The 27053-nt window shown below is 47.4% G+C and overlaps 1 protein-coding gene across 2 annotated transcripts in view; it reads right to left on the bottom strand.

The window, feature by feature from the left end:
- Window positions 1-4459: 4459 nt before the first annotated feature.
- Window positions 4460-27053, bottom strand: part of SEC14L5 (SEC14 like lipid binding 5) — a 32546-nt gene continuing 9952 nt past the window's right edge. Inside the window, exons 2-15 of one of the 2 annotated variants that reach the window (XM_009961846.2) lie at window positions 21081-21230; window positions 20823-20954; window positions 18779-18907; window positions 17866-18094; window positions 16043-16155; window positions 11130-11319; window positions 10699-10787; window positions 10106-10176; window positions 9342-9513; window positions 8527-8661; window positions 8010-8147; window positions 6966-7211; window positions 6413-6591; window positions 4460-4640 (exon numbers count right to left, since the gene is read on the bottom strand). In XM_009961846.2, the coding sequence (XP_009960148.1) occupies window positions 4535-4640; window positions 6413-6591; window positions 6966-7211; window positions 8010-8147; window positions 8527-8661; window positions 9342-9513; window positions 10106-10176; window positions 10699-10787; window positions 11130-11319; window positions 16043-16155; window positions 17866-18094; window positions 18779-18907; window positions 20823-20954; window positions 21081-21230 (2079 nt within the window). In that variant the 3' untranslated portion in view covers window positions 4460-4534. The remainder of the gene's footprint in view (window positions 4641-6412; window positions 6592-6965; window positions 7212-8009; window positions 8148-8526; window positions 8662-9341; window positions 9514-10105; window positions 10177-10698; window positions 10788-11129; window positions 11320-16042; window positions 16156-17865; window positions 18095-18778; window positions 18908-20822; window positions 20955-21080; window positions 21231-27053) is intronic. The other variant, XM_009961847.2, reaches the window with a different exon arrangement.

Below are 27053 nucleotides of genomic sequence, written 5' to 3'. Positions count from 1 at the left end.
GGGGCTGAAGCCTAGCAGAGCCTGACTATTAATGTTTTATGACCTCTGTTTTTATCTGCCCCAGGGAAGGGGATGGAGTGTTTGTGCCGCTGTTGGCATCAGATCAACCTGTAAAGATTGTAGAAGATTCTATTTTTCTATTATTTACAGAAAACTACTTGAAACTTGAATAAAGTCTGTTAGCGGCACTGCCTGGAACTCACATTCGTAACACCCAGTCGCAGCAGGAAGGCTCGATCCCGCCCCGGGTCAGTCTCAGCTGGCTATTTGAACCCTGGGGGCCCTTTGAATTTTAAATAACCAACTCCATTGCAGGACGAGGGGTGGTACCAGCCTGCGAGATGAGAACAAACAATGCTGGTTCTACAGGGAAAAAAAAAAAAACAGTTTAGTTAACAAGCAGGAGTAACTGAATACAAGAAAGACCTACCTCTGCTTGTGGGGGTAAAGCACCCGGGCTTAAATTTTCAGAGTTTACCACAATTTGATCAGTTGCATCAAACAATCAGACATGTTCTTTAGAGATGCTTTTTTATTTCCAACATACAGAAGCGTGCAGCTCCTACCAGAACCTACAAGTACCGTAACCAAGTACATTTGTTGTCAGGTAACGCGTTACAAAGCGCTCTGCCTTCTGCTAGTGTGCTCTGACAGAGCGTTGGGGGTTTTTGGCTGAGAAAAATCAGGACTTCAATATATAAAAATGAAGACAGCTGCAAGGGAAAGTAAGAAAAAGAAAATAATGCCCATTTAACTTATGTATGTAACTAATAGCTTAGAAGTAGATGTTGATGTCATTAAAAGCCCATGTGTGTCACACGATTCCCATTTACCCTTCCAAGAGAGAAATACGGAGGTGTAAGAACCATCACAAACATGTTGGAAGAATATTAAAGCTAACAGCATGCGGGAAGCTTTGACAAATACTCATCAATTTTAGTCTAATTTAGAGTCCAAGAGCTCTTATTTTTTGAATAAAGCAAATTGGGATTATAAATTCTTACTCAAGGTTGGGGTTTTTCCCCATTACTGAAAGAGTTGACACAACCAAACTGGCCCACCGCAAGACTGAGGTGGACAGGCCGTGTCAAACCCTGCAGCAAACACATCTGTGCAGCCGAAGCAACTGCAGTCGCTCCGAATTCCCTCGCTAAGGAGGAGTGGGATCGCTCTTCCCCCAGCAGGGAGCACGCAGGAACCGGAGGAGCCGCCGAGGAGCCACCGGGACGTGCTCTCGGTGCCTCCCTGCCGACTGCGAGCGCATTAGTCCCGGTTTACACGTAACCCTTGGCACGTGGAAACGGCACCGCAGCCAGCCCGGCTGCTTTCGCACCACCCTGGGCTAGAGCCTCCCTCTGGCCCCGCCACCCCGAGGCTCAGCTGTTCGGTCCACGACAGGTAGGAAAAAAAAAAAAAGCCCTTTTCAAACCTGAACCAGCGAAATGTTTCACCGCGTGTCTCAGCTCCTGCATTCCAGCTCTGCCCCGCGTCTAGTCCGACATCCCTTTCAGTGCGTGCCCGCACGCACCGTGTTTGCCCTTCCCAGCCCCACGGGGACAGGAGCCAGTGAAGGGCGGGATGGGGCAGACCTGCAGGAACGGCTCAGGACGGAGGTTTCCCCAACGGCCGTATTGACCCATAACCCACGGCGTGCAGCTCTGTGCCCCCCGCGCAGCGCCCTTCCGCTGGAGATCTAAACATGGCAACGGCTCCTTGAGGTAGGCGTTGTGTTTTGCATATGGAATATCTGAAACGGGGGAGAAAGCCCTGATTTACAGAGGAGCCATTTTTACATACCCAGCTGAACACAGCCCCGGCTCACCGACGAGCAGCTGGCGGGACACAGGGGAGCAGGGGGGGCCTCGCCACATCACTAGCGCAGCGCCCAGAACTGGAGCCTGCTTGTCATGGTTCTGGCTTACGCGGTTTTTGAGAGATGGGTGGCTCCCAGGGAGCCAGAACCCTGAACCCCTCCCAGTCTCAACTCACTAGAGGTTGCTGTGAAGAAAACAGGCTGTTTTCTGAAGCACACTGATGTCATTTTAGGGGGGAAAAGGTGTTTTAGAAGAATTCTGCTTCTCTTGTATCTGCAGTTCACAAAGCCAGGTTTACAAAGCACAGGGCAGCAGCAGCCACAACATCCAGGCTGTTGCCCCCTTTCTCCCATTACATTAACATCCAGGAAAAAAAAGGGGAAAAAAAAAAATTGGATAATTAAAACTGGTAGGTGGAATAACCCAGGCAGTTTTACTTTAAACTGACAAGGGAGAGATCGCAAGGTGCTTCCCAAATGGACAAGTGCAGCAAGCTCTCACGGGGCAGGAGCACGGCGCTACCGAGGAACAAGAGGAAGAACCCCGGTCGTGACCTTTCCGGGGCCAGCGGGAGGGACCAGCCCTTCATCTCTTCCCGGCTCCTTCAGAGACGTGCCAGGGGGTGCCAAGTGCCAGGTGCCTCACTGACAGGAATTAAACACCCAAAACTTTACTGCTGGGAGGAGAACAGGACGTGCCACACTTTAAAATAAATAAATAAAATTTAAAAAAATCCAGTGCAATGGAGGAGATTCTTAACCAGAGCAAACCAAGGGAAACACAGGAGTGTCACCACCACAGGATGCGACCAACCATGCAAGAGTCAAGCCACAAGAAGCTGGAACCCTGAAACAACACGGGGAGGATGAGGCTGGGTTCGCTTCTGATGCTTCGGGAGTCAGTCTGAAACTGTTTCCAGCATCAGAATTAATGATGGGTAACAGATTTCACACGAGGGATACACACCTGCACTTTAATTCCAGAACTCTGGATTTCCCAGAGCAAAGGGAGCACTCTTCCCTCTCTATCAGCCTCCAATTGTGCTGAAATGCTGGAGACAGAAGTTTCATTCACCTGGGAGAAGTGGTGAAGTCCACAGAACAACGGGGGAATTCTCTGAAACCAGAACCTTCCCGGGCCCTGGTTAACCTCCGCTCTTACAGCCAGAGGTGCGAAGCGGGGGAGTGATTTCCTGGGCTCCAATCCTTTAAAAAACCCCAGCAACTCCTCAGGTTCTTCACCTCCCTTTGTTCCAGATGTTGGGACTGCCAGCTGCAAATCCTGCCCAAGGGCAACTGGGTATTTGACGCCTGCGCTTGTTTTGTTGCCCCTGGACGAGAACATGCACCACGTTGCCACCCACCCCGGTGAACGGATCACCAGCACCTCTGCACAGAGCCATGCTCTGGGATAGTGGAGCTCACGGACGAACGTGGTATCTCTGGTGTGCCATGAAGATGCACCATTTTCTTACAACTCCTGAATTCAAGCCTTGCTTCTTAATTCTAAGGAACATCCCTCCAGACTCCAGAAAGCATTGCACTACCCTCACCTTGCAGGAGAAGCTGACACACAGCCCTTACCCCAAGCGCGATGTCGATACAGCCCTTTATGCAAGAACATTCAGTGACCACAAAGATTAGAACCTAAGTAGAAAGATTTCTTGGGATTGGAGACAATCAGTTATTCCTTTCTAAGTAAAGTTTTTCCCCATTAAAAAAGGTGACTGGATTTAATAAATAGTCATTTCTGAAATTATAAATAAGTTAAAAATTAATTTAAAATAAGCTAGTATTGGAATAAATACGTTTCAGTAAGTGCTTAAATGCATACATGCTTTTTTTTAAGCTTTCTCTTGAAGTTAGCTCATGTTTTAAAGAAGCAAGTTCTACAATACTGCCATAAAATTATGTGCCTTCAGGAAATAAAATATTGCTTTTCTTAGCCCTTTATCATTTGATTCAGTTCCCATCCACTTTGACGAGATGGGTCAGATCTACTCATTATTGCTTGTAAACCTGAGGAAAAAGGAACAATAATCTCTCTTGAAGAAAGATGCTGCTTACTGGAGGCAGGTTCTCTACCTGTACTTTCTAGAAAACCATTTTGTGTCTCAGTGGGTTAAAAAAATCCAACACATTTCCTAAGAGCATCCTGCCAGATCGGATGGAAGAGGTTTTAGGTTTGACCTGGAACCGATTTCAGAAACACCCTCTCTGTATAAAGGTATTTACAGTTTGCTCCAAGTCCCTGCCCCCACAACGCCCACTTTGCTTTCCGACGTGGAATCGGTACCCTGGGCACCCAGAAAAAAGGAGCAGCTTTGCTACGCACGACCCTTCTAGTCCCACAGACCAAAGGGATAAGGCAACAGCAGCCTCCTCTGCCGCACGTAGGAAGGGGACCGACTGGACAGAGCCCTTTGCAGTCGAGTCACACGGGGGGGATTCACGCAAACCGACATTCATCCAAGAAACACAGGTTGTGAGAAGTAGGCATCTGATGTCCAATTTCTAAGTCTGCCATTTGAATTCTAAGTTTCGATGTTCAAAGTAGCTCCCGGAAGCCTCTCTGGGTCTCAATGGCTGTTACCTGGGGTCACACGAACAACCACCCCAAGGCTCAGCCCCGGGAGGCTCTTTGGTTTGGTGCGCAGAGCAGCTCGGGGGGCGCCAGGGCACTCCGGGTGATTCTTCCTCGCTGCTGTAGCCTCGGTGCCGCTATCTAGAGAGATGGGAGCTGCTCTGGGACTGGCTGGAAGATGTCGTGGCTCCACTCAGCTGGGAAAAGCCGCTGTTGCAAGATTCCAGGCTCGACATGGATCCCCTGGGACGGGACAAGACAGATGTCTTTGTAAGGGAGGCAGCTGTCCGCGGATGACTCCACGCCTGACAGATCACCTTACACTCTATAACGCTTGCAAAACTATTTTGTTTTTTGTCCCACCATTATCAGCTTGGTCTCTGAGAATCTGTGTCATGATGAAAAATTCACGTGTCAGAGACATTTTTTTTTCCTAACTACAGACGTGACGCCTTGTCTCCCGCGGTTGCGCCGGGAGTGGGACGCAGCCGGAGCCTCTGTGGGGCTGCATTTGCTGCCCCGAGCAGAAAGGGGGCACTCCAATCGCAGCACAGCTCTGATGTACAGCAAGGAATGAAATTCCACCCCCTCTTTTTTAGTAGTGGAGTTTTTCCTTCCTTTTCTTTCCCAAGCCTGGGCCTGTTTTTCAGCTTCTGTTTTCAACCTCGTTTTTCACAGTATCTCCTAAGATTTGCAAACCTTGTTTTTCACAAGATCCGGGGCCTACTGTTTTGTCTGGTGGACCAGACGGTCTATCAGCAATGCACACCGTACTAATGACTGTTCCTTTGAATAAGAAAACCACCAGACTGATAAAAGGGAAATATCCTGCCCCAGGAAAGTACCACCAGACAGTCTTGCTTGTTTGGACTAACATCTGTGATCTAGGCAAGGACAAATCAATCAGTAAAAAACATATTTTTGAGGAAAATATCCCTGAAGATCTGTAAGCTAACTAGTTTATATTTTTCATTCCAGAGTAGAAAGCATAATAATAAATACCTTCTGAGCATGCACAGTAATTCAGTAATGCAGCTGTAAAGCATATACAAACTGTATCACAAAACAAGGAGGCGTGCTGGCTTTGGGGAGTTCCCCCCAGCACCCTTGTCCGTGCAGCACTGAAATAAATAAATCTCTGGGCCCTGGGTGTGCAGTTGGCTCGTTACACAATGGGTACTGGACCCTGCTTGAGGGACAACAGCTCGGTGAACGCAGCTGCCACCCCTGACCCGAGAACTCCAGCCTCCTCAGCATGAGAGTCCCAGCTTCAGCACGTCCAGCCATGGTCTGCAGCTCCTTCAGCCCGAAGCAGCCCGAGCTCACCGCAGCTGTGCCTGCCTACTGACTGTTCCCGACACCTTCCGTGCGGGTAGAGCCACAAGGAATGGGTCTGAATGACTGGGGTGAGGAATTTCCTGCTGCTCTGACTCCACAGGATCTGGCCAGGTCACACCTGTTCTACCTAACCCTTCCTCCAGCTCCCAGTGAAAGGTCAAGTACTTGCAAATAATTCAAGTTACTGGCTGATTTGAAAGAGTACCTTTAGCATCTAAAGGAGGCTCAGAAAATCCTGCCAAGGTTGCTGCATTCACTTATTCAGAACGCCCTCTCTGAGTCACCACTGACATCCTTCTCAAGCACCAAACAAACATGCAGGAAATAGCCCAGCTCGTATTTAAGTTACTCCAAAAGTAACTTCCCAAAACATTCCCAACCAAGATCAGAAAACTCCTCAGTCAAAAACCTCCCCCTCCTCAGGTAGCTGTAAGCAAGAACTGAGGCACAAACTCCTCTGGTGGACATATAAACCAAAGGGTCCCTTATTACCTACAGCCCTAAAGGAGATTCTTTGGGCAAAACGCCACCAGCTTTGTGTCCACCTAACTTAGCGTCAACGAAACACACATGCTGGGGGGGTCATTGGAATCTGGAGGTTTGACTCAAGCCAAATGGGAGGATTGAGTGTATCTACTGCAAGTCGTACAGTAAATCCTCCCCAGCAGATCTCCTACCTGAAGTCCTTGGATGCCAGCACCTCATAGTAGTATATAAGCTTGCACTTGTGACTGGAAACTTGCAGAGAGGCAAGAACATCATCCACCCGAGGGAGGCTCGTGCCAGAGCAGGGCAGAGGGCCATGCATTTTCCACTGGAGAATGTAAAAGCCAGGCCAGCGAGTCACATGAGATCCCTGGAAGAGAAAGAGTGTGCCATCAAGTGACTACCCGGCGTCTGACAAAACAGGTGAATGACTTGGCAACGTCAAAAGAAACTACTGAGCCGACCGCTTTGGGGAGCATACACCATACACTTATTTCACATGCCTGAGCCACACCTCTGTAATGCTAGTAAAAAAATAATGGTTATTTTCAATTAGCTTTTTACCATGGATTATTGAAACTCTTTTCAACGGCTCAGCCTCAATTAGGACTGCAATAGCTGCCACTTTCACAGGGAATCCAGACAATGATTACCACAGCAACTGTTTCCTTCCCCTCTCCACTGCCAGACCATTTTGGAGTTTGCCAGGACCCAGAGCCATGCCAGGACCCAAACACATCTGACCTGGATGCTCTCTCCTTCCCGGCAAACCAGCGGAGATTCCATACGGCTGTAATCCACCCCAAGGACCCACGTCTTATCAATGAGCTGCGTATTGTCCCCAGCAGCAGAGGTACTGGGTAACGTGGCTTCCTTATGACTTGTTTCAGGAGCTCGTTTGGAGTGAAAGAGGCTGAACACCACATCTCCCTTCAGGATGTCGAAGTCCCAGGTGATGACGGACTCCCCTTCCAGAATCTCCACAACTATCTAAGGGAGCAGAACAAGCACATTGTAAAGAGTCAGGTCTTCAGGTGGCAGCCAGCACATTCCTCCCCGCTCTGCAAACATGCTTTTCTCTACAATCCTTCAGTTAATCGAGACCTATTGGTCTCAGTTCCTGAGGAGGATACAGACCATTGCTGGTCTTCTGCCACAGTACCTCTGCTCAGGCATTTTTACCCCGTCTCTTCCCTGTATCAGAGTTGCTTGAAATCATTTACTTGCTCTAGGAAAACCTCAAGGGAACTGAAGCAAAGCACGCAGGACACAGCAAAGAGCACCTTGCGAGCAGCTACACCCTCCGAAAGGCCCTGCTGCCTTTTAAGGAACGTAAGCAGGCCATGTCAGAGTTACTCATCATTGGTGAAGTCAGTCAGCTGTTCTGACACTCAAGTGCTCATTTTTGGACATTCTGTTTTCTGATGACCCCCATCAGGGTGTTCTCAGGATGTACCTTCTTTATCACCACCGTTACTGTCCTAGCTACACCACTGAGGGTGGCAGCTGTACTAGCAGAAAGGAAACGGAGGGAGCTTTATTTCCCTGAGGAGGAGGAAGAAGAGTGTAGCTTACAGCAGATCAGACACTGCTTCTCAAAGGGCTGTTCTTCACTTCCACACTTGTAGCTGTTAGCTAGCATTAGCCTTCCCAAGAAAGGCACGCTGCTTCTGAACCACCCCATGCTCTGTGCTCACGCTTCGGGAGCCCTTCATTGTTCTAGTCAGCCTTAAAAGAAACACACCACTGACACCAGCTCAGCGCTCAGTACTGAGTTCTGGTCTGTACCTCGTGAGGAGCTCCTTTGAGGACACTTGCAGAATGATAGATCGTTTCTGTCCACAGCCGGATGTGATCCGAGGTCTCTGGCTCTTCTTCTGTTTGGTAAAGTGACTTGGGAACAAGCCCACCTTCCGGGACAGTGCACTGGAAGAGGCAAAGAGAATGGTTCACATTAATCTAGCGGTAAAGCGCCAAGTCATCTGTACCATGAGCACTTGCCAGCTGTCAGACACAGAGGATGACGCCTGCAGCTGGTACAAGATTTCATGGCAGAACTCAGTTTACTTGAGCCATAATGGTTTATCTAAGCTCCATTAGAGAGCTGACCTCTAGCCTCTTCTCCAGGGCAGCATCACCACTTCAGGGTGAAGTCTCCCTTGCACAGAGTAGGGGTATCCCAGCCAGAACAGAGGTTGAACAGAGGTTTTCAGAAGGCAGCAGAAGGCCACTGTGTCGAGGAGGAGGGAATCGAGGGAGCTTGCACATTGCAGATTCCACCCGCACGACAGGAAGGAAAACTCACCATGCAGTCTCCTCCCAGGAAGTCTGGGATCACACCTTTGTCCACGTAGTCCACCAGCCCTCCTGGACCCTGGTAGTTATTCCCACTGTAAATGAGGAATTTCTGCCTTGTGTTCTCATTGATAAAGGGACTGACCTGAAATAAGTGGACAGAAGACATCACTGTCACTGAGTGAAGTTAGAGACACTGTTTACACCATCTTACATGGGTGCTTTAGGCTCTAGACCAGAAGGTCTCATCAGCAGGAATGCAGACCAGCAGTATTGTAAAGCTTCACAACTCCGACCCACTTCCCCAAAGGAAGGGGTAACAAATGGGAAGCCTGCTGTATCGTCTCACAACTTTCTACTTCATGTAAAACAAGTTTGCAGTCACTGCACCACATATAAACCTCACAAGAAATTTAACACGCATGTTCTTACATCGCCAGAACAGTCAACAGGCACGAGGCAGAACCATATTCATTACTCTGCCCTTCAGTGTCCTCCAGCATGACATTAAAAAATACTTGTCTTTTCCCATCAACATGAAAACCCACCGAGTTCGGGCTGCCAGCGCTGCACGAGGATTTGCAGTGCAGGTCTGACGTCCTGCCCTGCCCTGGTGGGCGACAGCCACTAGAGTCAGACGAGCTACAGCCATGCTATGGCTTGCTCCGAGGCAATGCTGTGGCCTCTTCAGGAGTTCAGCCACAAGATACTGGGAAGCTTTTCCCTCCCTAACTCTTTAAATAAGCAGGACTGATGCCGACTGGGTGATTTAGCTGTTTGTACATGCACAAGTGCTTATGATCCTGCAGTCCAAATTTCACCCACCAGAGTCCAGAGCACAGGAAAAACCCTGGGTGCTCGCACTATCAACAGTCTCCCCAGAGTTTCAGGGTAGTTGTCCTCTACAACCTCAATTATCCGAAGCAGGGCCTTAACTCCAGGCCGCCAGAGATGCCTCATATTTAGCCCTTCCAAGTCCACCAGGCACGTCCAGGATCTAAAATAAACACAGAAAGAGACCTGTCAGAAACTTCACTGCACAGTGGCTGCTCTGTTGACGATCCACAAACTATGTCAGCAACACCACAGCCTGTACAGGATCTAGGGAAGCCCACAAGGGAGACAGCCCAAATCCAGTGAGCTTCCAGGTAAACCAGGCACCCAGCCCCAAAGGCAAGACCATAAGCTGTCAGTGTGGAAGAGGGTGAAGGTACACAGGCCTATTGCTAAAAATAATTAAAAAAACACATTTTAAATGAAAGTGGAATCTGGCAGACAGTTTCCTGTATAAATATTAAAAAATAGTTTCATGGATCTGGATTAAAATCACCAAGATAGCAAAATTAAATTTACCCAAAGAGGGACAGAGAAAGATATAAAGACAGACCAATACTTGCTCTCATATGAAGCTGCAGATTTTATCTGCATTCATGTCCACTCACTATATCCTCTAGGCATGGGTACCCCAAAGCCAGGAACAGCGCGTAACAGAGACACGCTGCTGTCTGCAGTTTAACGCTAAAGGATATTGTCCGAAACAGAAGCATTCTTCTCATCTGCAAGGATACAAGAAAGCTAACTATACTAACGTGATGGGGCGGCCAAAGGCGTTGGTATTTTCCTCACATCTCTTTTGTCCTTCCTCATTAATTGACAGAACCTGAAATCAAAGACAGCACAGACCAGGATTAGTCTGAGTATGGCTGAGAAGCCAGGACAGCCCAGAGATCTTATTTTAAAAAATACAGAAAACACAGAAATACACCAGCTGGAGAACCTGAAGCGTGCAAAACAGTATGAGTCTACATAAAAGAGAACAGCTTTTCTACTGAAAGGTTGTGCTGATCATACAAGGTGCAGATATTGAAAATTCAAGATGAAATGTAAGTATCAAGATCAAATGTTATTAGTGGAGCTGCACGAAAAGGCCATGGAACCTTTACAGCTAAACTGCAAATATCAGAAAACATCTTCTGCTCCGTTCATACCATTACAAAAGTTTCACTTCTGCCTCCGCAGGAAGACAGAGAAGCTGTGCCGCGCCAAAGGCGCTAAGTCAGCTTTCACACAGCACAGGAATTATTTGTGTCGGGCAGGCAGATTCCAGCCACGCTGTACCAAGGCTTCTAAACAGCCCAAAGGAAACAGAGCTCCTCAGGTGAAAAATGAAAGTACAACTTACATGTCGCAGCAGTGACTCCTCTCCCAGAGCTTTCACCAAACCTTTTGTGTCCATCTGGCCAAGACGCAGGATGTAGAGTGGTCGCCCATCTTCAAACAAACAGAAGGGTTTAAAGAGGGAAGTACTCTAGTCTCCCAGACTATCACTCTAGTACCTTTTATAAAAGCCACATTAAATATTCAAAGAGGATAACAGTTACATCCAAAGGCAACCTTATCAAAGAGATGCTGCTTTGCACTTGCTCCAGCCTGCCTGATCTGTGCAGAGAAAATAACAAAACCACAGCAAACCAGAATGGCTGTTCACAGGTGCTGAACTACTTTGTCAGCTTTTCAAGTGTCAATACAGCTTCCTCCAAAAATCCCAGGTTACTTTTGAGGCCCTGTCACGCAAACCATGCTGCAGTGTCAATGTAAGGGGCAGTTTCTAACCTTTGTCTTGATAATGCCATCCCCCAGTGTAGTATTCGTCTAAGAGGGCTGGGGGCCTCCAGGACTGCAGGATGTAATCCACCTGGTACTGCTTTCGCCAAGACAGAGACTGACAGAGCATTTCTCGAGCTTTGTCAATATTGAAGTCACGAGCCCGCAGAAACCGAAGGATATGTTCATCTTTGGGGATCTGAAAGAAGAGAAAGCCCAAGGATCAAGACTGATACGTCACTGTTCCATAAAGCCTGCAGAGCACGCACCATTTTTTAACCTCTTAAAACGAAGGTAATAAATATCAAGCCTACATGCCTTCTCTCTCCCTCCCTAACTAATCCAGCTGAATGCAGCAGATGGTGCTAGGAGCACAGAAGTGACCAACTTGCAGCCTGTGAGAAGCCTCTCGCTGATCCGACCGCCAGAAGCCCCAGCAGACTCTGGGCTGGCTGGAGTTTCCCTGAGCCAGCTCTCCACAGGGACACACAGGTATGAAAGCCCCGAGCTGCGAGCGTTCCTCCCCACAGGGCAAGTCAGCAAAGGACAGAAAGCACCCACAGGTAACACAAGAAGCCAGTTAAGCACATGCTGTTTGGAGGGGGATCACGACTGCACAGCCTCTGAATGATTACCCACTAGCACCAGTGCCAGCTCGTGGGCAGGCCCCTCTTCTGCTTTGCTGTTGACCGTGCATCCCCGGTGGTGTCTGAACAGGAAAGTTCTTCCACAGGCTTCCCTGCCCTGCCACATCACACCATCTCTCACCAAAACAAACAAGTTGAATGAAACTACAATATACCCTCCCTCTATCACTCATCCCAACACTTTCTATCGGTAATTCTAGCATCACAGCCACAAAAGCTTTCCCAAACCCAGTCTGTAGAACAGCTTAGTTCAACCTCCTTTCAAGTCTCCTGTGTTCCTTTAGCTGAAAAAACAAACCCAAAAGGAAGTTTGCCAGCACACAGCAGGAATTGACAATAAACCCGACAGATCCCACAGAAGTGCCAAATTTGACTAAAAGCCTGTCAGCAGCAAAACCAACCGGATTACAGCTGCATGAGCTGCTGATTTCTCTTCTCAGTCCCTTCACCTAAACTCTCCCAAAAGCATTTGGCCTCATTCACTACATCAAGTCTCCATTAAACATTCAAGTTCTGTCAAGCAGGGACAGTCTCCTCCAGAGCATCCGCACTGTGCTTAGCACAAGGCAAGCGATTGGAGCCCTGCTGTAACACAAAAAAGCGCGTGTTCAGGAGTCAAAGCGCTTTTGTTTGTTCACTGACACGCTCAGGAAAACAGAAGGCAGGGAAGAAAGTGAAGCCAGCAGCAGCCTCAGGCTGCGAGCAATCTCAGTTTCACAGGCTGGTATAAAGCTGCAAGAGATATTAAAAATTGATTCCTCCTAAAGAAAGAGGTAGAGTTCAGGCAGCCTAAAACCAAGCCTAGAAGCACCTGCAGAGGAGACGGGAGATTAACACTGCTCAGCATATCCCAACACTGCCTGTGTGTGTCACGGAAAGGAAAAGGGCAGCCTTCCCAAGCAGGATCTCGGAGGTATTCAGAACGCCACCAAGATTTGCTGCATTGTAGCAAGGTTAAAGGCAGCAGAATTTCCATCAGATGATTTACATTTGCATTTCTGCTGCATTTCTTGCTGTTATTCACAAGACAACAGACAAAACCCACAAACATCTACGACAGCCCCTGGATCTCCCAAACCTGGCAGAAGGGATGGCTGCAGGAACGTTTTGTTACTTTTCCCCGCTTCAAACCTCTGTTGCACATCGCTTCAGGTAAGAGGCAAATTCAGCGCTTCTGCTTGGACCCAAGGCAGGGAGCTCTGAGGGGACTTATTCCATAGTGGAATCAGTGTCTTCTCTGTGTCCAACCAGAGCAGTAACTCCCACATGGAAGAAAATAAAGTTTCAATTTCAGCTTGGTTTTCTATTTACTAGTGAAGCTACGTGTAGTCTTTGATACAGTGCAAGGCCATCGATTCCTGGCTTTAAGTATCTGCCATCTCAAAACCATTTGAAGTTTGGCTTTTCAACCACTCAGATTTTTAAAGCAACGATAAGTCTGATTCTAAAGGATAATGTCCGCTTTCGAAGGAACAAGGAACGGATAGTGAAATAGGATGAAGAGCACAAAAATAAGAGACATTTTCCAAAAGGTCTACAAATATTTTTTGACAGAGGAATAAGGACATTCCCGCTCCCAACTAAAAGAAGAGACTGTCACAGCAAGGTAACAGCCTCTCCAGAGAAAACTCAAGTAACACACAGCAAGTTCCTGTTTTATACTGTTCTGCCAGGCCTTCAAGGGAAGCCAACAGCTCCTGCAGCAGTAAGGGGGTTCAGGATAAAGTTTCAACAGCCAGCACCAGCCTTCCTACTTGTTCAAGACCCTGTGGGGAAAAGCCGACACAAAGGGCACAGGGCAGCTCCCAGCCGTCACTGGGAGCGCTCGGCAGTCGGCTGTCCCTTGCCAAGGTACCCAACGCAGCAAGCGGCTATCAGGAAGAACCAGGGCTTGCACACGCTCACAGAGCTCCAAGAATCCCAAGAGGTGGTGGTTTCACTTTTTGCTCAAGTCCTGTTACTTTTACCCTCTCCAGCTTCCATTCCCCGGCCTCTGACTAGAAGAGGGGGAAAAAACCACCCACAGAACAAAGCAGGCGAACATTTAGATCGTGCTTCTTCCACCTGAAACCAAGATCCCTGCAGATCACGTGCATGGATAAAGTCTCACTGTCATACTCTCCTTTAGGGCTTGTTTTCAACTGGATACCCAATAGCTGAGGTATCTCCTACCACACAAGTCCACACTGTTTTACTAGACAGGTCACTGTAGACCTGAAAAGCCTCACGTCCTGTATTTCAGAGCATAACCATACCTGAGGATTGATCCCTGCCCTTTGCTTTGTGTCTGCTTGTTGTCAGGCACCTTTTATCTGACAGGACATTGAATCAGAGGATTTAGCAGAGCCCGTTTCATTAGTTAAGCTGCTGTTATTAGCAGGGAACTATTCACACAGTTCACTCACACACACTCACAACTACCTGGGCAGCTGGGAGGCCAGCCCCTGCTGTTTACTCAGAGGCACAGCATCACAGTGACAAGACAGCAGCTTGCAGGTGTTCAGACAGTCTTTCAAGGGGTACTTTGCTCCCTCAGTTGTGTATATATTCCTGTAGCCTCTACCTGAACCTAGCAGCCACCATGCTCTTGGTCAGGGTCCAAGTTATACAACCTGGTGTCGATGCTACTGTACACCAGTGGCATTGGGCAGACGCTTAGTGTTCTGGATTTATCAGCTCTTACAGATTCAGCAGTGGTGTTAGCCTCTGGAGCTTATCAGCTGCTGTGAGACTCTCACACACTACCTTTACACATACCCTTCTTCAAAACCTTCAGCCTGCGGTTTTCTAACAACTGTTCCTCCATCTGCATTCACAGGTACCAACAAAACCCACACGCACAGGAGGGGACTTCTTCACAAGTTCAATAACAGAACTATAGCACTAAATCCTTGTTACATTTTACTTCTACATGGGTGATACACATTAGTTTTGCCAAGAACAAACAGGGCTTTACAAATCATGTTTAAACTCCTTATACTTGATGAGACATGCTCGTTCTCAGCTGTGACAAAGACACAGCAAGGCATGTAGAAAGTACTGGCAAAGCTCTTTGCAAACAGCCTCTTCTGGAAAGGCCAGTTAAAAGAAAAAAAAAATTAAAATCTTCCAAAGCCCACAAGCACAGAGAACCTCCTAACCCATTCTCTATGGCTGACTGAGCAGTTGCCTTCTAGGCCAGGAAGCTGTTACCACTGAAACCTCACCTACCTGTACACTGGTTTCAAGGGGATCGCTTGCCCCAACCATCTTTTTCCTGTTCTCCCCTCTTCCTCAGCACTGTTTAGCTACTCAGCCCACCCCGTTAGTCTGCCTGTTGCTATCCTTGGTCCTTCCTTCCTTCCCACCCAGTCATCTTCATCAGGAAATCTCGAGTTAGATCCCTTTTAAGGCATTCAAGCTCCCCTAGATCTTTTCTTTTCTCAGCCACATACCACTTACCTTCTTGGCCTGATATAGAGACTCCCCCTCAACCAGGGGGAACCCAAGCAGCTGCTGAACATTACAGCAGAGGTACGTCTAGCCCACAGCACCCATGCTGCTTTTCAGGGACAAAAATGTTTCTGTCTATACTAGCTGGCCAACTCCAGCTGTGCTTGCCCCAATCTAGCACCCTCAGCTCCTCTATTTTAGGGGCTTACACAATGCACCTCACGCCATAAGGTGCAACTGTCTTTACTTCCCAAATCCTGTGTGGTTTTGAAATAGCATGTTTTGATAAAAGAGATTAAAACAAGACCAGAATGAATTCTCCCCAGAAGAATTCAGCCCTTGGCTGTACAAGCTTACACCACCCGCGTGACGTGACGTGACGTGCACAGCACACTGCTGACGCACAGCGTCTGAGAGCTCGGTGCTACCAGCTGCCCCTCTGCTGAGCGGCCTTGCCCAGGGACAGGGGATGCACCACCAGTGCAGCAAACCGTTTCTCCCACCCCACCCTGCAGCTCTTGGGAAACAACCCATCCAGACAGAGCAGTCTGGGTAACCAAGACCCAGACAATGCCTGCTCCGAACACCAGCAAAAGCTCTGTGCTTGGAACCACCGAGTGGCCTTTCCAGCACTGAACTGGGCACTGCAGGCGCCGGCTGTGGTACTGTTGGATCCTGCTGCGAGGTCACACAGGCCTTTTACCCAACCTTGCCACAGCCATTGGGTCTCAACACATGAATCATCCGTGACCCTGAGTTTGACTGGAGGGCCAAAGGCACACCAGCTGTGAGAACAGCCGCGGGCAAGTTCGCAGAGGGGCGCTCTCCGGCTCACCCACCCACCTTGCCTTTGTGCGTTTCCTGAAGCCACTGGCGAAGGCGGATCAAACAACTCTCCTGCATCGGAGTCAGCTGGCCCAGATACCGCTCAATGTAATCAGCATCCAATTTGTCAGCTGGAAAGAGGGAAATAAAAAAAAAACCAATTCAGAGGAGACTCGGCATAGCCAGAAAGGAGATGTGCAGTCATTTCTACACCTCAGGTTACTTGTGATTTACACCGGAACAGTGCAGAAGCCCTCATTTTAGCTGCCTGAGGGAAGCGAGTGAGTGATATTTTCACCGTGATTAGGGCATGAGGAGACAGACAGCACATAAGGTCTCAAAGCTACATCACTCCACCTGTCTCTTAGAACACTAATATTCAACCCTGAACTGCTCCAGCAGGAGCTTTAAAAGAAATACCCTGAGCTCTGGCACTCATCTCATTAACCACTCCAAGATCTGGGCACTTAAATCCCCTGTTGTCCTAAAGATCTCACACACAATTCCAAGGACAAGAGCCTACAAAGCAGCTAGCTGGAAACTATAATGTTATTCTGCTTACAGACACCAGAGAGAAAGGGAGAACAACACTACAGTTTCAGACTGCAAGGGAGATTTTTGGCACGAGGAGAAGCCCTGAGCATACCAGCAGCTCAAGGTCCCTCCCGAGCAGAGACAAAGGACAAGGGGCTGGGACTGCCAGCATTCAGAGATAGGAGCAGATGTGCCAGCCGAGGCCTTCACGGGCAGATGCCAACAAGGACAACGTGCTACCCAGAGGGGAGCAGCACAGGCCAGTAGGCATGTGAGGAGGAGGGCTGGGAGGCCCACTTCTGAGCTAGCTCTTCATCAGGCAGGAGCTGTTTTTTTTGAGCTACAGAATAAGGCCTGGACACCCACAGGATACGCTGCTGCTGACTGATAATACAGAAATTACCTTTGATAAGTGCTATGCCCCGACCGAACCCACAGAGCTAGCAAGCTGGGGAGCAGTCCCAGGGAAGCTAATCACTTCCTAAACATGAATATAAGCAGAATAATAAGAGCTACTCTCCTTTTCTGCTAGATGGGATCTGCCACTCTCAGATTAATTTTAATTTCAAAGCACATGAACATTTCTTAAGTCAGCTCCTCTGTGGATTTCAATCCTTCTTCCAGACAGATTCCAACACAGAGAAGCTATCGGAGAAGGTCTGGTGAGACCAGAATCACTGATAGTTCCAAATTTCAAGTTTTTCCCTAGTCACACTCAGCAAAACAAGTGCTGTCTCTCTTTCTGAGGAATGACAACTACTACCTCTAATACCACAGCTCTAAATTAAAAAGGCCCCTCCTATTTCTTTTTATCAGAAAAGAATTTTATTTAGTCTAGAAGATATCATGAGATCAACAAGGCAAATTCAATCATTTTGTGAGAAAAATGCATTAGGCACTCTGCAAGTTTGTCTTGGCCTGATATATGGGCAAAACACATCCAAACCAATCCCCAAGAACATTAATTTTGAAAGCGCTGAAATACCTCATTATAATTCATTTATAGTGTACTCAAGATATCTCAGAGTTTCTCCAATTTAGGGTATAAAATACCTTAAAGGTCAGCTCAAAACCAAAGTTATTTTTTTCTAAGCTCAAACAAAAACATACTCCTGCACAGCTTTTCTTGGCTTCTCAGTTTTGGGGAAAGTTCTGTTATTTGTGTTTTTCTTGAAGAAAGAAAATAACTTTCCCTCCTCCCCACCCACAGCCCAGAAGAAAAACCTGATGCCAAGCAAACAAAAATAAACTCATTAGTCAGTGATACTCAGGGCATTCAGACTGCCAGCAGCTGCTGCTGCCTGGACACTGCATACCATCAGGGCTGACAGCTTCTGCTGGAGGGCAGGAGCTGCCACTTTGCTCTTTGGCGACTCCACGAGCCCCAGACTCAAGCGGCAGGTCAACAGCATCGCGCCCAACGGCCGGGGTTCGCTCAGCCTTCTGTCCGCACACTGGGGGAGGCGTCCAGCGGGGGATGAACGTGATCCCTTGGGAGATCAACTCCTTCAGGTAGTGTTCAATCACTTCCTTGCCCTGACGGGAAAACACTCGTTAGGAAAAACAATCCCATCTCCCCAGGACCAGCAAGGTGCAGAAGACTTTTCCTCAGGACGGATGACTAACGCTGTTAGAGATAAAGGAAGGGAAATAGTTGTCTCCTTCCATCTGCATGATCCTGCTGGAAAAAATTCCATATGAAGGCACCATATAAACAGTGAGTTACAGCACTGGCCAGGCGAATTCCGGTGCTATGGATGCAGCTACCTTTCAAACACTTGTATTCCACTCTCCTGCTCCCAAACCATCGATTAGCTGCCGTGTTCCTCTGCAGCCCAGGGGAAAAGGCCACTGAAAGGAAGTGCTTCTGCCTGAGCTACTGGAGAGACAGGGTGCTGATTTTCACCCAGAACTTTCTCTTCCTGCATGAGAACAGTGTTCTCAGTGTCCGAGGAGCCTGGCACCCACAACATCCACTGCGATCCCCCTCTGGCACAGCCTGCTCCCTTCCCTGCAGACACATTCCAGCAAGCAGATGTTTTTTTTGCTCATTGCACACTGGCTTTTTTCTTCGTTTGCCCTACTGAGTGATTTCAGAGACACAAGCAAGGGTATAAAACTATACTGGGTCTATTCTACAGAAAAGAAAATAGAGGCACACTGAGAGCATGCGTTTGATATTTGGTTTTTAGGGCACAAAGGGAAGGAAGCCCATCTTACCCGCTTGATGTTTGAAGTGTACTGCTTCATGGCAATTTTTTCCACTGTGCTTTCAAAGCCAAAGAATGACTTGATGTCGAGAGATGCAGACTGTTCAAAGCAAGTCCACTCTTCGTTCTCAGGATGAACCTAAGCCCAAAGATACACAGGGTTGGGTGGTAGCAGATAGCTCACAGTATGGCAGGGCCCTTGCCCCTGGGACCGAACTGGCTGTTTAATCTCCAGAGCTAGAATGAGGGGGAAGAAAAGGCTTCCTATGAGGCACATTTAACAGTCAGATTAATTCTCCCAGAGTAATAGAAACACATCCTGAACTGGACATATGGATTTTGTGGTTAACCCAGCATCTCCACGCGCACGAGGAAATAAAGATTAAAACACATCTCTGCCCCAGCAAACCTGAACAGTAATATTTGTAGCAAAACTTGCGCTAAAATAGTAAGTCACAAGATTGCCCACTTGAAACCATCAGGCCAAGATCTCCTTATGGAAAGACAGGGATGGCCTCTCAGAACATGCAATTAAAATCCCCTACATCTGCAAAGGAATAAAAATGCAAACCAGGTTTTTTCTAGTTTTGGATAGGAAGCCTAGCCACTCATGTCAGTCTTCCCCCAAAAACACAGGGGAATGGCAGAGCGGGGAGTTTTCCCACCATCAGTTCCATAGACACTTTTCCTTTCTGGCCATTTCCCCTCTGTTACTCCACATATGGTAAAAACCTACAGAATCTTTTCCTCTTAAACTTAACTCTTTTCTGAGAGGGCTCTGCCTTTTCTCTGTAGGTGCTGCTGTTCAGAGACTGATAGGAAAGAAAAAAATTCCAGCCCCTACACAAAGATAGGAGCTCTGTAAAGGACAGAAATTCCCCCAGGGGAGATATTAAGTAACTGCAAGAGCAGGATCGCATTTCTCCAAGTTGCTTCAGAGAACACGGCAGAAAAGGAAAGATGAGAATAAACCTGTTTCCGGGGCACTCTGGCAGGGAAAAGGGAACTGGCAAAAATAGAGCAGGGAACCATTTTGAGGATGCAGACAGCTAGCTCCTGCCCTGTTCCAGGAAAACCCTTCCCCCCAAAGCCCAGCTGCTGTTGTTTCCTTCCAAAGGAACCAGAGGTAACACAGCCAAAAATCAGCAAGTGCAACACTGCCTGAGCAGCTCCAGAGTTGACCTGGGAGCATTTCAGAACTGTCAGGGATTTCACAATGATGGAAGTTTGATTTACTGTAGTCTTTAGGAAGACCCACATAGCCACCAAGTGATGTCTGACTCAGGAAACCTCCTCACCATCCAAAACGTTAACAGCTTTTCAGTGCTTTGTCTTGCTTGAAGCAGAAGCTACTTACAGTTTGCTTACTTCCAAGAAGCTGAGCTGTTGTCCAGTTGCCAAAAGGGCAGGTACGTAACAGGATCTGGACTTTTGTTCAGGGAACAAAAAGCAGTATCTGATTGCTTCCAGAAAGATGAAGCTATTTAATGGTGACTGAGCCCTAATAGCACAATTACAATGAAATGGTACACTGTTACTGAAGATACAGCCACAAAGTGAGACACCCCAGGCCACAGATAGGGCTCGAGACCTTTCTCCAGATATTCAGAGCATGAAGATCACTCACAAGGTGCTAAAACTTTCACTTATTTGTGGGCAAAATTAATTGCCAGACTACCCTCTGGCCCTCATCATAATAAACATTAAGGGTTTCCTTCTAAATATCCAGATCTAAATACATGCCCAAGCTCTAGATGCTTTTATTAACTTGAATTTCAACCAAAAAGAAACTCTGAAAACACCGGCAGCTCTGGAGCACCACCTCTGTGTTCTGCTCTCACCCTAGGGCCTAACACTCCAGTTGGAGAATCACAATCAACCTAACAATGTTTCAAGCCCTGCAAAAGCACTGGAAAAAGCCTGCACCCTAAGACCCAACAGCCCTTCCAGCATGCTACAGTCCAGCGTTCATATTCACTCAGGGAACCTCACCCTACATATTAGTGCATGACTTTCCACGCTTCCTTCACAGCCAAACAGAAACAAGCACTTACTGAGTAGCTACACGTCTCAAGGACGACAACACGGTTGGCAAAAGTCTCATTGTGGGCTTCAATGCGGAGAGTTCGCTCTTTCCAGTTCACTGTGTTCTTCTGGATGAAGAAAACATACTCTACCCCTGCAATCTGGGAAGGGTGAAGAACCAAAAGGGAGGGTGGGGAGGAGAGAGAGAGAAAGAGCAACTTTAAGAGCCTTTATCTATCTGAGCCAGCCAACAAAACCCAGGGCTTTGTCCCCGACGTTCCCCTTGCCTTCTTTAGCAGCCTAGGAGCATCCACATTCAGTTTGCAGCTCCGTTCGATGACATGTATAGCTCCGTCGTCACTCCTGGATTCATGCAGGATTTCACTCCCCAGGAAGACTGGGATCTCTGGACACGTAGGAAAGCGCTTCTCATAGGCCTGGAAGTGCAAACAAAGCCAGTTTCAGCTTCTGGCTAGATCAACTTTACCCCTTTCTGAATTAATTAATTCCCTTACAGTAAAAGTCCAAGAAAACAGAGGCCCTTCACCTCTGAGAAAAGGGGAGCCAACGCTGGGGTTGAAGTTAAAGCAAAATAGTTATGAACAGAGCCAGCCTCCGCTCACGTCAGCTGTCAAGGTAAGCGCATCTTGTCTTTCACACGTGAAGTAGAAACAAAAGCCCGCTGTTACAGGGTACTAGGAAGGGACTCGCAATAACTTAGACATCAGGAACCTGATCTTTAGCTAGCAAAAGCAAGCACAGCTCTGCTGATTTCTGCTAGCTAAAGGCTTGACCCAGAGATAATAAAATTCAAGTCAGACATATCACCTGTATGAAGAAGCTAATTAAAAATATTTAATACTCCTGTGCCTTAAAATGGGATGTGTCAAATAGTTCTAGTTGCCCTAGACTATCAAGGGTAAGACCAGCAACTATTGGCTCATCCTTTTTCCTTGATTTAGCCACTTCTAAATCAATTCTGTTCTGATTCTGAAGTCTTCCTTGTTTTAATTAACCCACATCCCTCTGAAAAGCCTTTTATCCAAAGCTACTTTATCAGCTCTAGAAAAAAATCCAGCTTTCCACAGCACTTGCAGCAAACAAAGTTAACTTGCATAAATAGTACCTGCTGTTACTCCTCTTTCCCTAATGTCTCCATCTCTCATTATACTTATTGCAAGATCTTTGCAGGATGGAACGTTTTCCTTGGATTTATTAAGTGTCTCACGTGTTGTGATGCTATTGTAAATATAGAATTGAAGCAACACTAGCACATGCTGCGCAAGAAGCCCAGGATTCAACTACAGCCATGACAGGAGGAGAACCCATGCTCTCTTTCACTGCACTCTCTCAGAAAGCTACACCATTTCGGTCATGGGGTGGGTTTTTTGGCTACCATTCCACAGCCAAGCCTAACCTCTACGAGCTGCTGCCATCGTCCAGTCTTCATAAGACACAACCATTTTATACAGCACACAATTCTCTCAAAAGTATTTACACTTTTATATATAAAAAACATTTTTACCTACCACAAAAGAAAATATTAATGTGATAATGATCAAGATCAGCTCAGTTGTCGGCACACACTCAGCACCATGGGCACGCTCAGGGTGGCTGCACTCTCCATTAGCAAGCAGTTTGCAGGCTGGTCGGCCCTGTACGTATTCATGTACCCTGGTGCTGTGAATAATACCTGCTCTTAAAATAGCTCAGGCACTTAAGGACACATTCCATATCTCCTGCTTCTAGACCTCTGGATGGAACAGAAGTTATTTCAGATTATCTTATTGCTCTAGCATCAGGAGGAAAGCGCAAGTGGAATACCAGCTGGAGTTCCGGCCATAAACAAAGTGCACAAGTCTTTACATCATCCTCTGCAAGTCACCGAGTAATGTTCTGCTTGCTTTGCCACATTTCGTGAAGAACTTTCCCCAGATCTGTGAGGTCTCTCCCTGCGCTTTTCACTCCTGATCACAAGAAAAACTATAACCGTTTAGATAAATATAAAACTTCCCAGCCAAGTGACTGTTTCCAGCCCCAATCCACCTGGCTCCGTATAACAAAACCTCACTCGCTGCTTTAAGAAGCTGAATGTGTTATGATGGGAATTCACGGATGTACGTCAGGCACTGCCACAGGACGCTCCCAGCTACCCACTCCTGGTGTCCTGCACCTTCCTCAAGGGTCACAGAGCGTAAGGGCTGCATCCCTTATTACCTGCTCTCCGGTATCTGCGCTTGCCAGCACATTAATCTTCTCAGGCAAAGTTAATGCTTCCTACTTGTGCTTCCACCTGCCCTCTCCCAATCCTCCAGGCTCCAAACCACCGCCTAGTGCTACCTTGAGGTCAAAGCCTTTACCTTGCTAACCTTTCTTATGCAAGCACACACAAGCAAGAGTCTCTCCAGGCTACCCGTTCTTAGTTAGGAGAGTCTCAGCACTCAGACAGGGAAAGCTGTCAACACCTTTGTAGGCCACTGGAATACCAGAATATTTAGCAACTATTTTTCAACTGTTTGTCCTATGCCACTCCTTACATGTGCCCTTAACACACTTATAGATACTCTATCCTAAACACAGGGTTAATCCAATTGCTTTTGGAAAACAGCAGCTAGCGCAGAGGCTAGACAACACCTTGAGTGCCAGAAGATCCCATGAGAACAGTACGAGGTTTGTCCATACGCTTGACAGCGAACCACAAGTCCACCCAAATACCCATAAAATCCCACCCCTCCATTCCTGCAAAGGGTGCCAGGCCTTCCTGGCCTGCGCAGCACCCTGCCCCTTGCTGCCTGAACTCTCCACGCTCTCCACCACCTCAGCTCACAGCTCCAGGCAAGCAGGTGACATGGTATGTTCCAGGGCTCCCCATTCAAATGAGCAAGGACTAACCGTAGGAAGCAAAGGCTGAGCCAACACCATCTATTTCTCTAGGTCAGATTTACAGCTGACCAAGGATTTCTTGCCCAAACTACTCACCATTTCCCACAAATTTAAGAGGTGCAAAGCAGCTGGACTGGAAGAAAGTCCCAAGCAGGGTGATCTCAGCTTCTCATCCTCTACTCTTTCAGGGGTGCAGCTGCACCAGGAATATTTGAAGGAGTTTGCAGAGAAATAAGAGCTGTTCTACCAGGACAGCGATTAATCAAAGGACAGACACCCGCTGAAGGCCTCACTTCAACAGCTTCACCAGGAATACTGAGCTGTAAGTGCCTCCTCAGCACTGAGAGCACACAATGGCCAACCTGAAGCCCCATACACCACCACTGATTCCAGGTACCTCTGGCTCTGATCTGAAGATAAAGCCACTGGATCTCAACACACAGGCATTTCTTTCTCCACTAAGGAGGCACTTGACCCAGCTGGAGACAAACTTCCCAATAAACTGTCATTAAACCCAGTGAAACCAAGACCAGGACAACCACTAACAGTGTGCAGTCACTGTTTTGGACAGCTAAACAACATCTGGAGAATGAAGAAAGGTCAGGGCAGAGGCGCACATGTCTATGCACAGCCCTGGTGATATAACTAAGGTAATGGCCCTAACCCATCAGCTAAATAGGTGGAACATTTCCATATTTGAGAAAGAATCCCTTTCACACATTGATATTAAGTCCTTTGCTAATCTTCTTTGCACAACAACTCTAAAAATACAGCAGCCGAAGATCATATGAAGGACAGCTGAAGCACCACGCCGCAGTCACAACGAAGTCATCCTGTTAACACGCCTGATCTCTCATCACTGAGGAGACTGAGCTAGCAGGAGAGCAACCCATCCTTTGCACTCGGCATTCTCTTAACACCACCGGAGTCTATGTGCAACAGCACGTTTCTGCTCCAACACAGAAACTGAGGGAGGTTATAAAGACAGAGAAATACTTAATTTTTTTATCCAAGTCATTGTCAGAACTAGCTGTTATTTTCTCCTCCTTTATGATTCTGCAGAGTGCAAGGTGAACAACAGAATATCCTGGTCAACTGGAAGTCGCAGAGTAATTAATATGAGCAGCTTTGGCTGCTAATCTGCCGGCATTTGCTCTCCCACCTCCTTGCTGCAGCAATGCTGCGCTGACTAGTATATAGGAACTAAGACTTGTCTCTCCCTTCTCTGCCTCTCCTTCCCCAGAAGCAATAACTGCATCTTCTCTTGAGTGCATACCCACAATACCGCTTTAAGACAACCACCTTGATGACCAAAGGCTTGAACAGGATCAAATATGTATATAAAATGAACAGCTCCATGAAGCCACTCCCTCCCTCCCAAACCCCACCGGGATTAGAATCGACAGGCAGAGCCAGCTAGCACTTCGTGCACCTCCTGCCAATCCTCCAGCCCAAGCAAGCCAGCACGTCGCACCCAATCCCAGTTTGGGCTCCTTTTCTAGTGCAATCGGTCTCTAGCATTGACTTCGCACCAGATCCGACTGAAGAAAATCCCCAAGCAGTTGTACAGCTGCAGGAGCCATCTAGGCAAGCCAGAGCACTGTACCCACCTGATTTACCAAGCAAACTATTTCAACAATCCAGTTTACAAGAATCATTTTCTTAAAGGTTCAGATTAACATGCTCTCTTCATACCCAAACCAACCATTTCACAAGAGATGCTGGCTCAGGCCCCCTAACAACATCCTCCCCTAAACCAAGCTGATTTTCCTGGCATTTCTTGCAAAAGAATTGTTGTCAAAAAAAGTGCAATGTTGGGGTTTTGTAGTGGACTGGATACATAATGTGACCAACACACAAACGTCATTTATATCTTTGCAGTCATCTCCCTCAGACTGAAATTACACGTTACATTTCACAAGAGTGCTGGGTGAAGACAGAGGGATTTGGGTTATGGGAACATAACCAACCGGTTTTGGGTGCATCTAAGTTAAAAGAAAAAAATCATTTAGATACAGCTGACACCCTGTTGGAACAAAAAATTTAAAAAAATAGAAAATAAATTTAAAAAGTTACAAGTGAAAATTTCTAGCTAAAAACGTTAAAACATGCAGGAAAATCATAAGAGATATTCAAGGTTTCAGTAGTGTCAGATCTTCCTTTCACACTGAAAGGAAGACGAGGGCAATTTGTGCAAGGCTGCAGCGCCTGTGTTTGCGTGAACATGCCACTGGCCTCTATCCCAAAGCGCCTGTGCTGTAGGAACATGTGTGTGCACAGGGGGTCTGCCAGGGCACGGGGTGCTGGAGAGAGGGATCCTCCCCACATAAAGCCAGACTAGCAGTAGCATGGACAAGACTATTTCAAACTGTTGACAGTGACATCTGCACCCCAGCCCAAGATCCTTTAGTGCCACAGAAGCTGACAAGTGATTAGTCACACCCACAAACGATCCATGAACAGTGATGTGGCTGACATTGAACTCAGAGTGCTTTGACCAAGTTTTTGCCCTGCAATCTCCTGGGAGATGCATCTGAATGCTTTTACCTATCACCAACTGGGACAGACAGAAGTACCTTGTGAGAAGGGAGCCTTTGAGGACAAAGCAAGGAAGCCACACTTGAGTGTCCTAGACTGTTGGTCAAATACACAATAAGCAGTACAAAGAAATGCATCTGTGAGAAGAGATTGCCCTGAAGGTCAGCCAGATGCCAAACAAAAACAAGTTATACAAGAGTACAAGTGTCAAAAAAAGTAACACTCTAAAGCCTCACAACCACAGACAAAATGGGAAATTACCCTCTTCTACAAGCCCTCTATTTCACCTGCTGAACCCCTTCCTCTCCAGAGCACAGAGGTCCTCTCCAAGTCCTTCACCAAGGTGTTATAGATACTGACAGTGCAAGTGTGTTCCTGCTCCCCCCTCCAGTTTCATCTCTTGTAGACTGACAATAGCTGTATCGCTGCTGCTTTCTATAGGATCCAGAGAACATGGCTGGAGGGCAGGATCCTTGATAACAGCTACTCCTGTTTCTCCTCTCTGGGTTTCAACAGCCTTTTCTAGCAAGCAACCTTGAAATCAATTACACAACAGAGGCCTTAGGAATCCAAAACAACAGGGACTTCCAAACACTGAATTACCACATGAAACAAAACACCTCAAAACCCAAACTCTCCTGCACACATGGAAGCTCCTGGCAGTTTCTCCCAGCCCAATGTCTGCTGGGTCCCAAGTGGTTCCAGTGTGCTCCAACAAGAGGCAGCTTTTATTAGATGATCTAGTTTCCTACCTGAATATCCTAGACAGAATGTTATCTTCTCAGTCTTGGAGCTACAAACTGACTCCCAGGGCAGCAGTTCTGACTTTCTCCCCACAG

The sequence above is a fragment of the Leptosomus discolor genome, chromosome 14 (assembly GCF_034619465.1).
Source record: "Leptosomus discolor isolate bLepDis1 chromosome 14, bLepDis1.hap2, whole genome shotgun sequence".
NCBI lineage: Eukaryota > Metazoa > Chordata > Aves > Leptosomiformes > Leptosomidae > Leptosomus > Leptosomus discolor.
The sequence above is the reverse complement of the archived record's forward strand: the minus strand, read 5'-3'. Positions and strand labels throughout refer to the sequence as shown.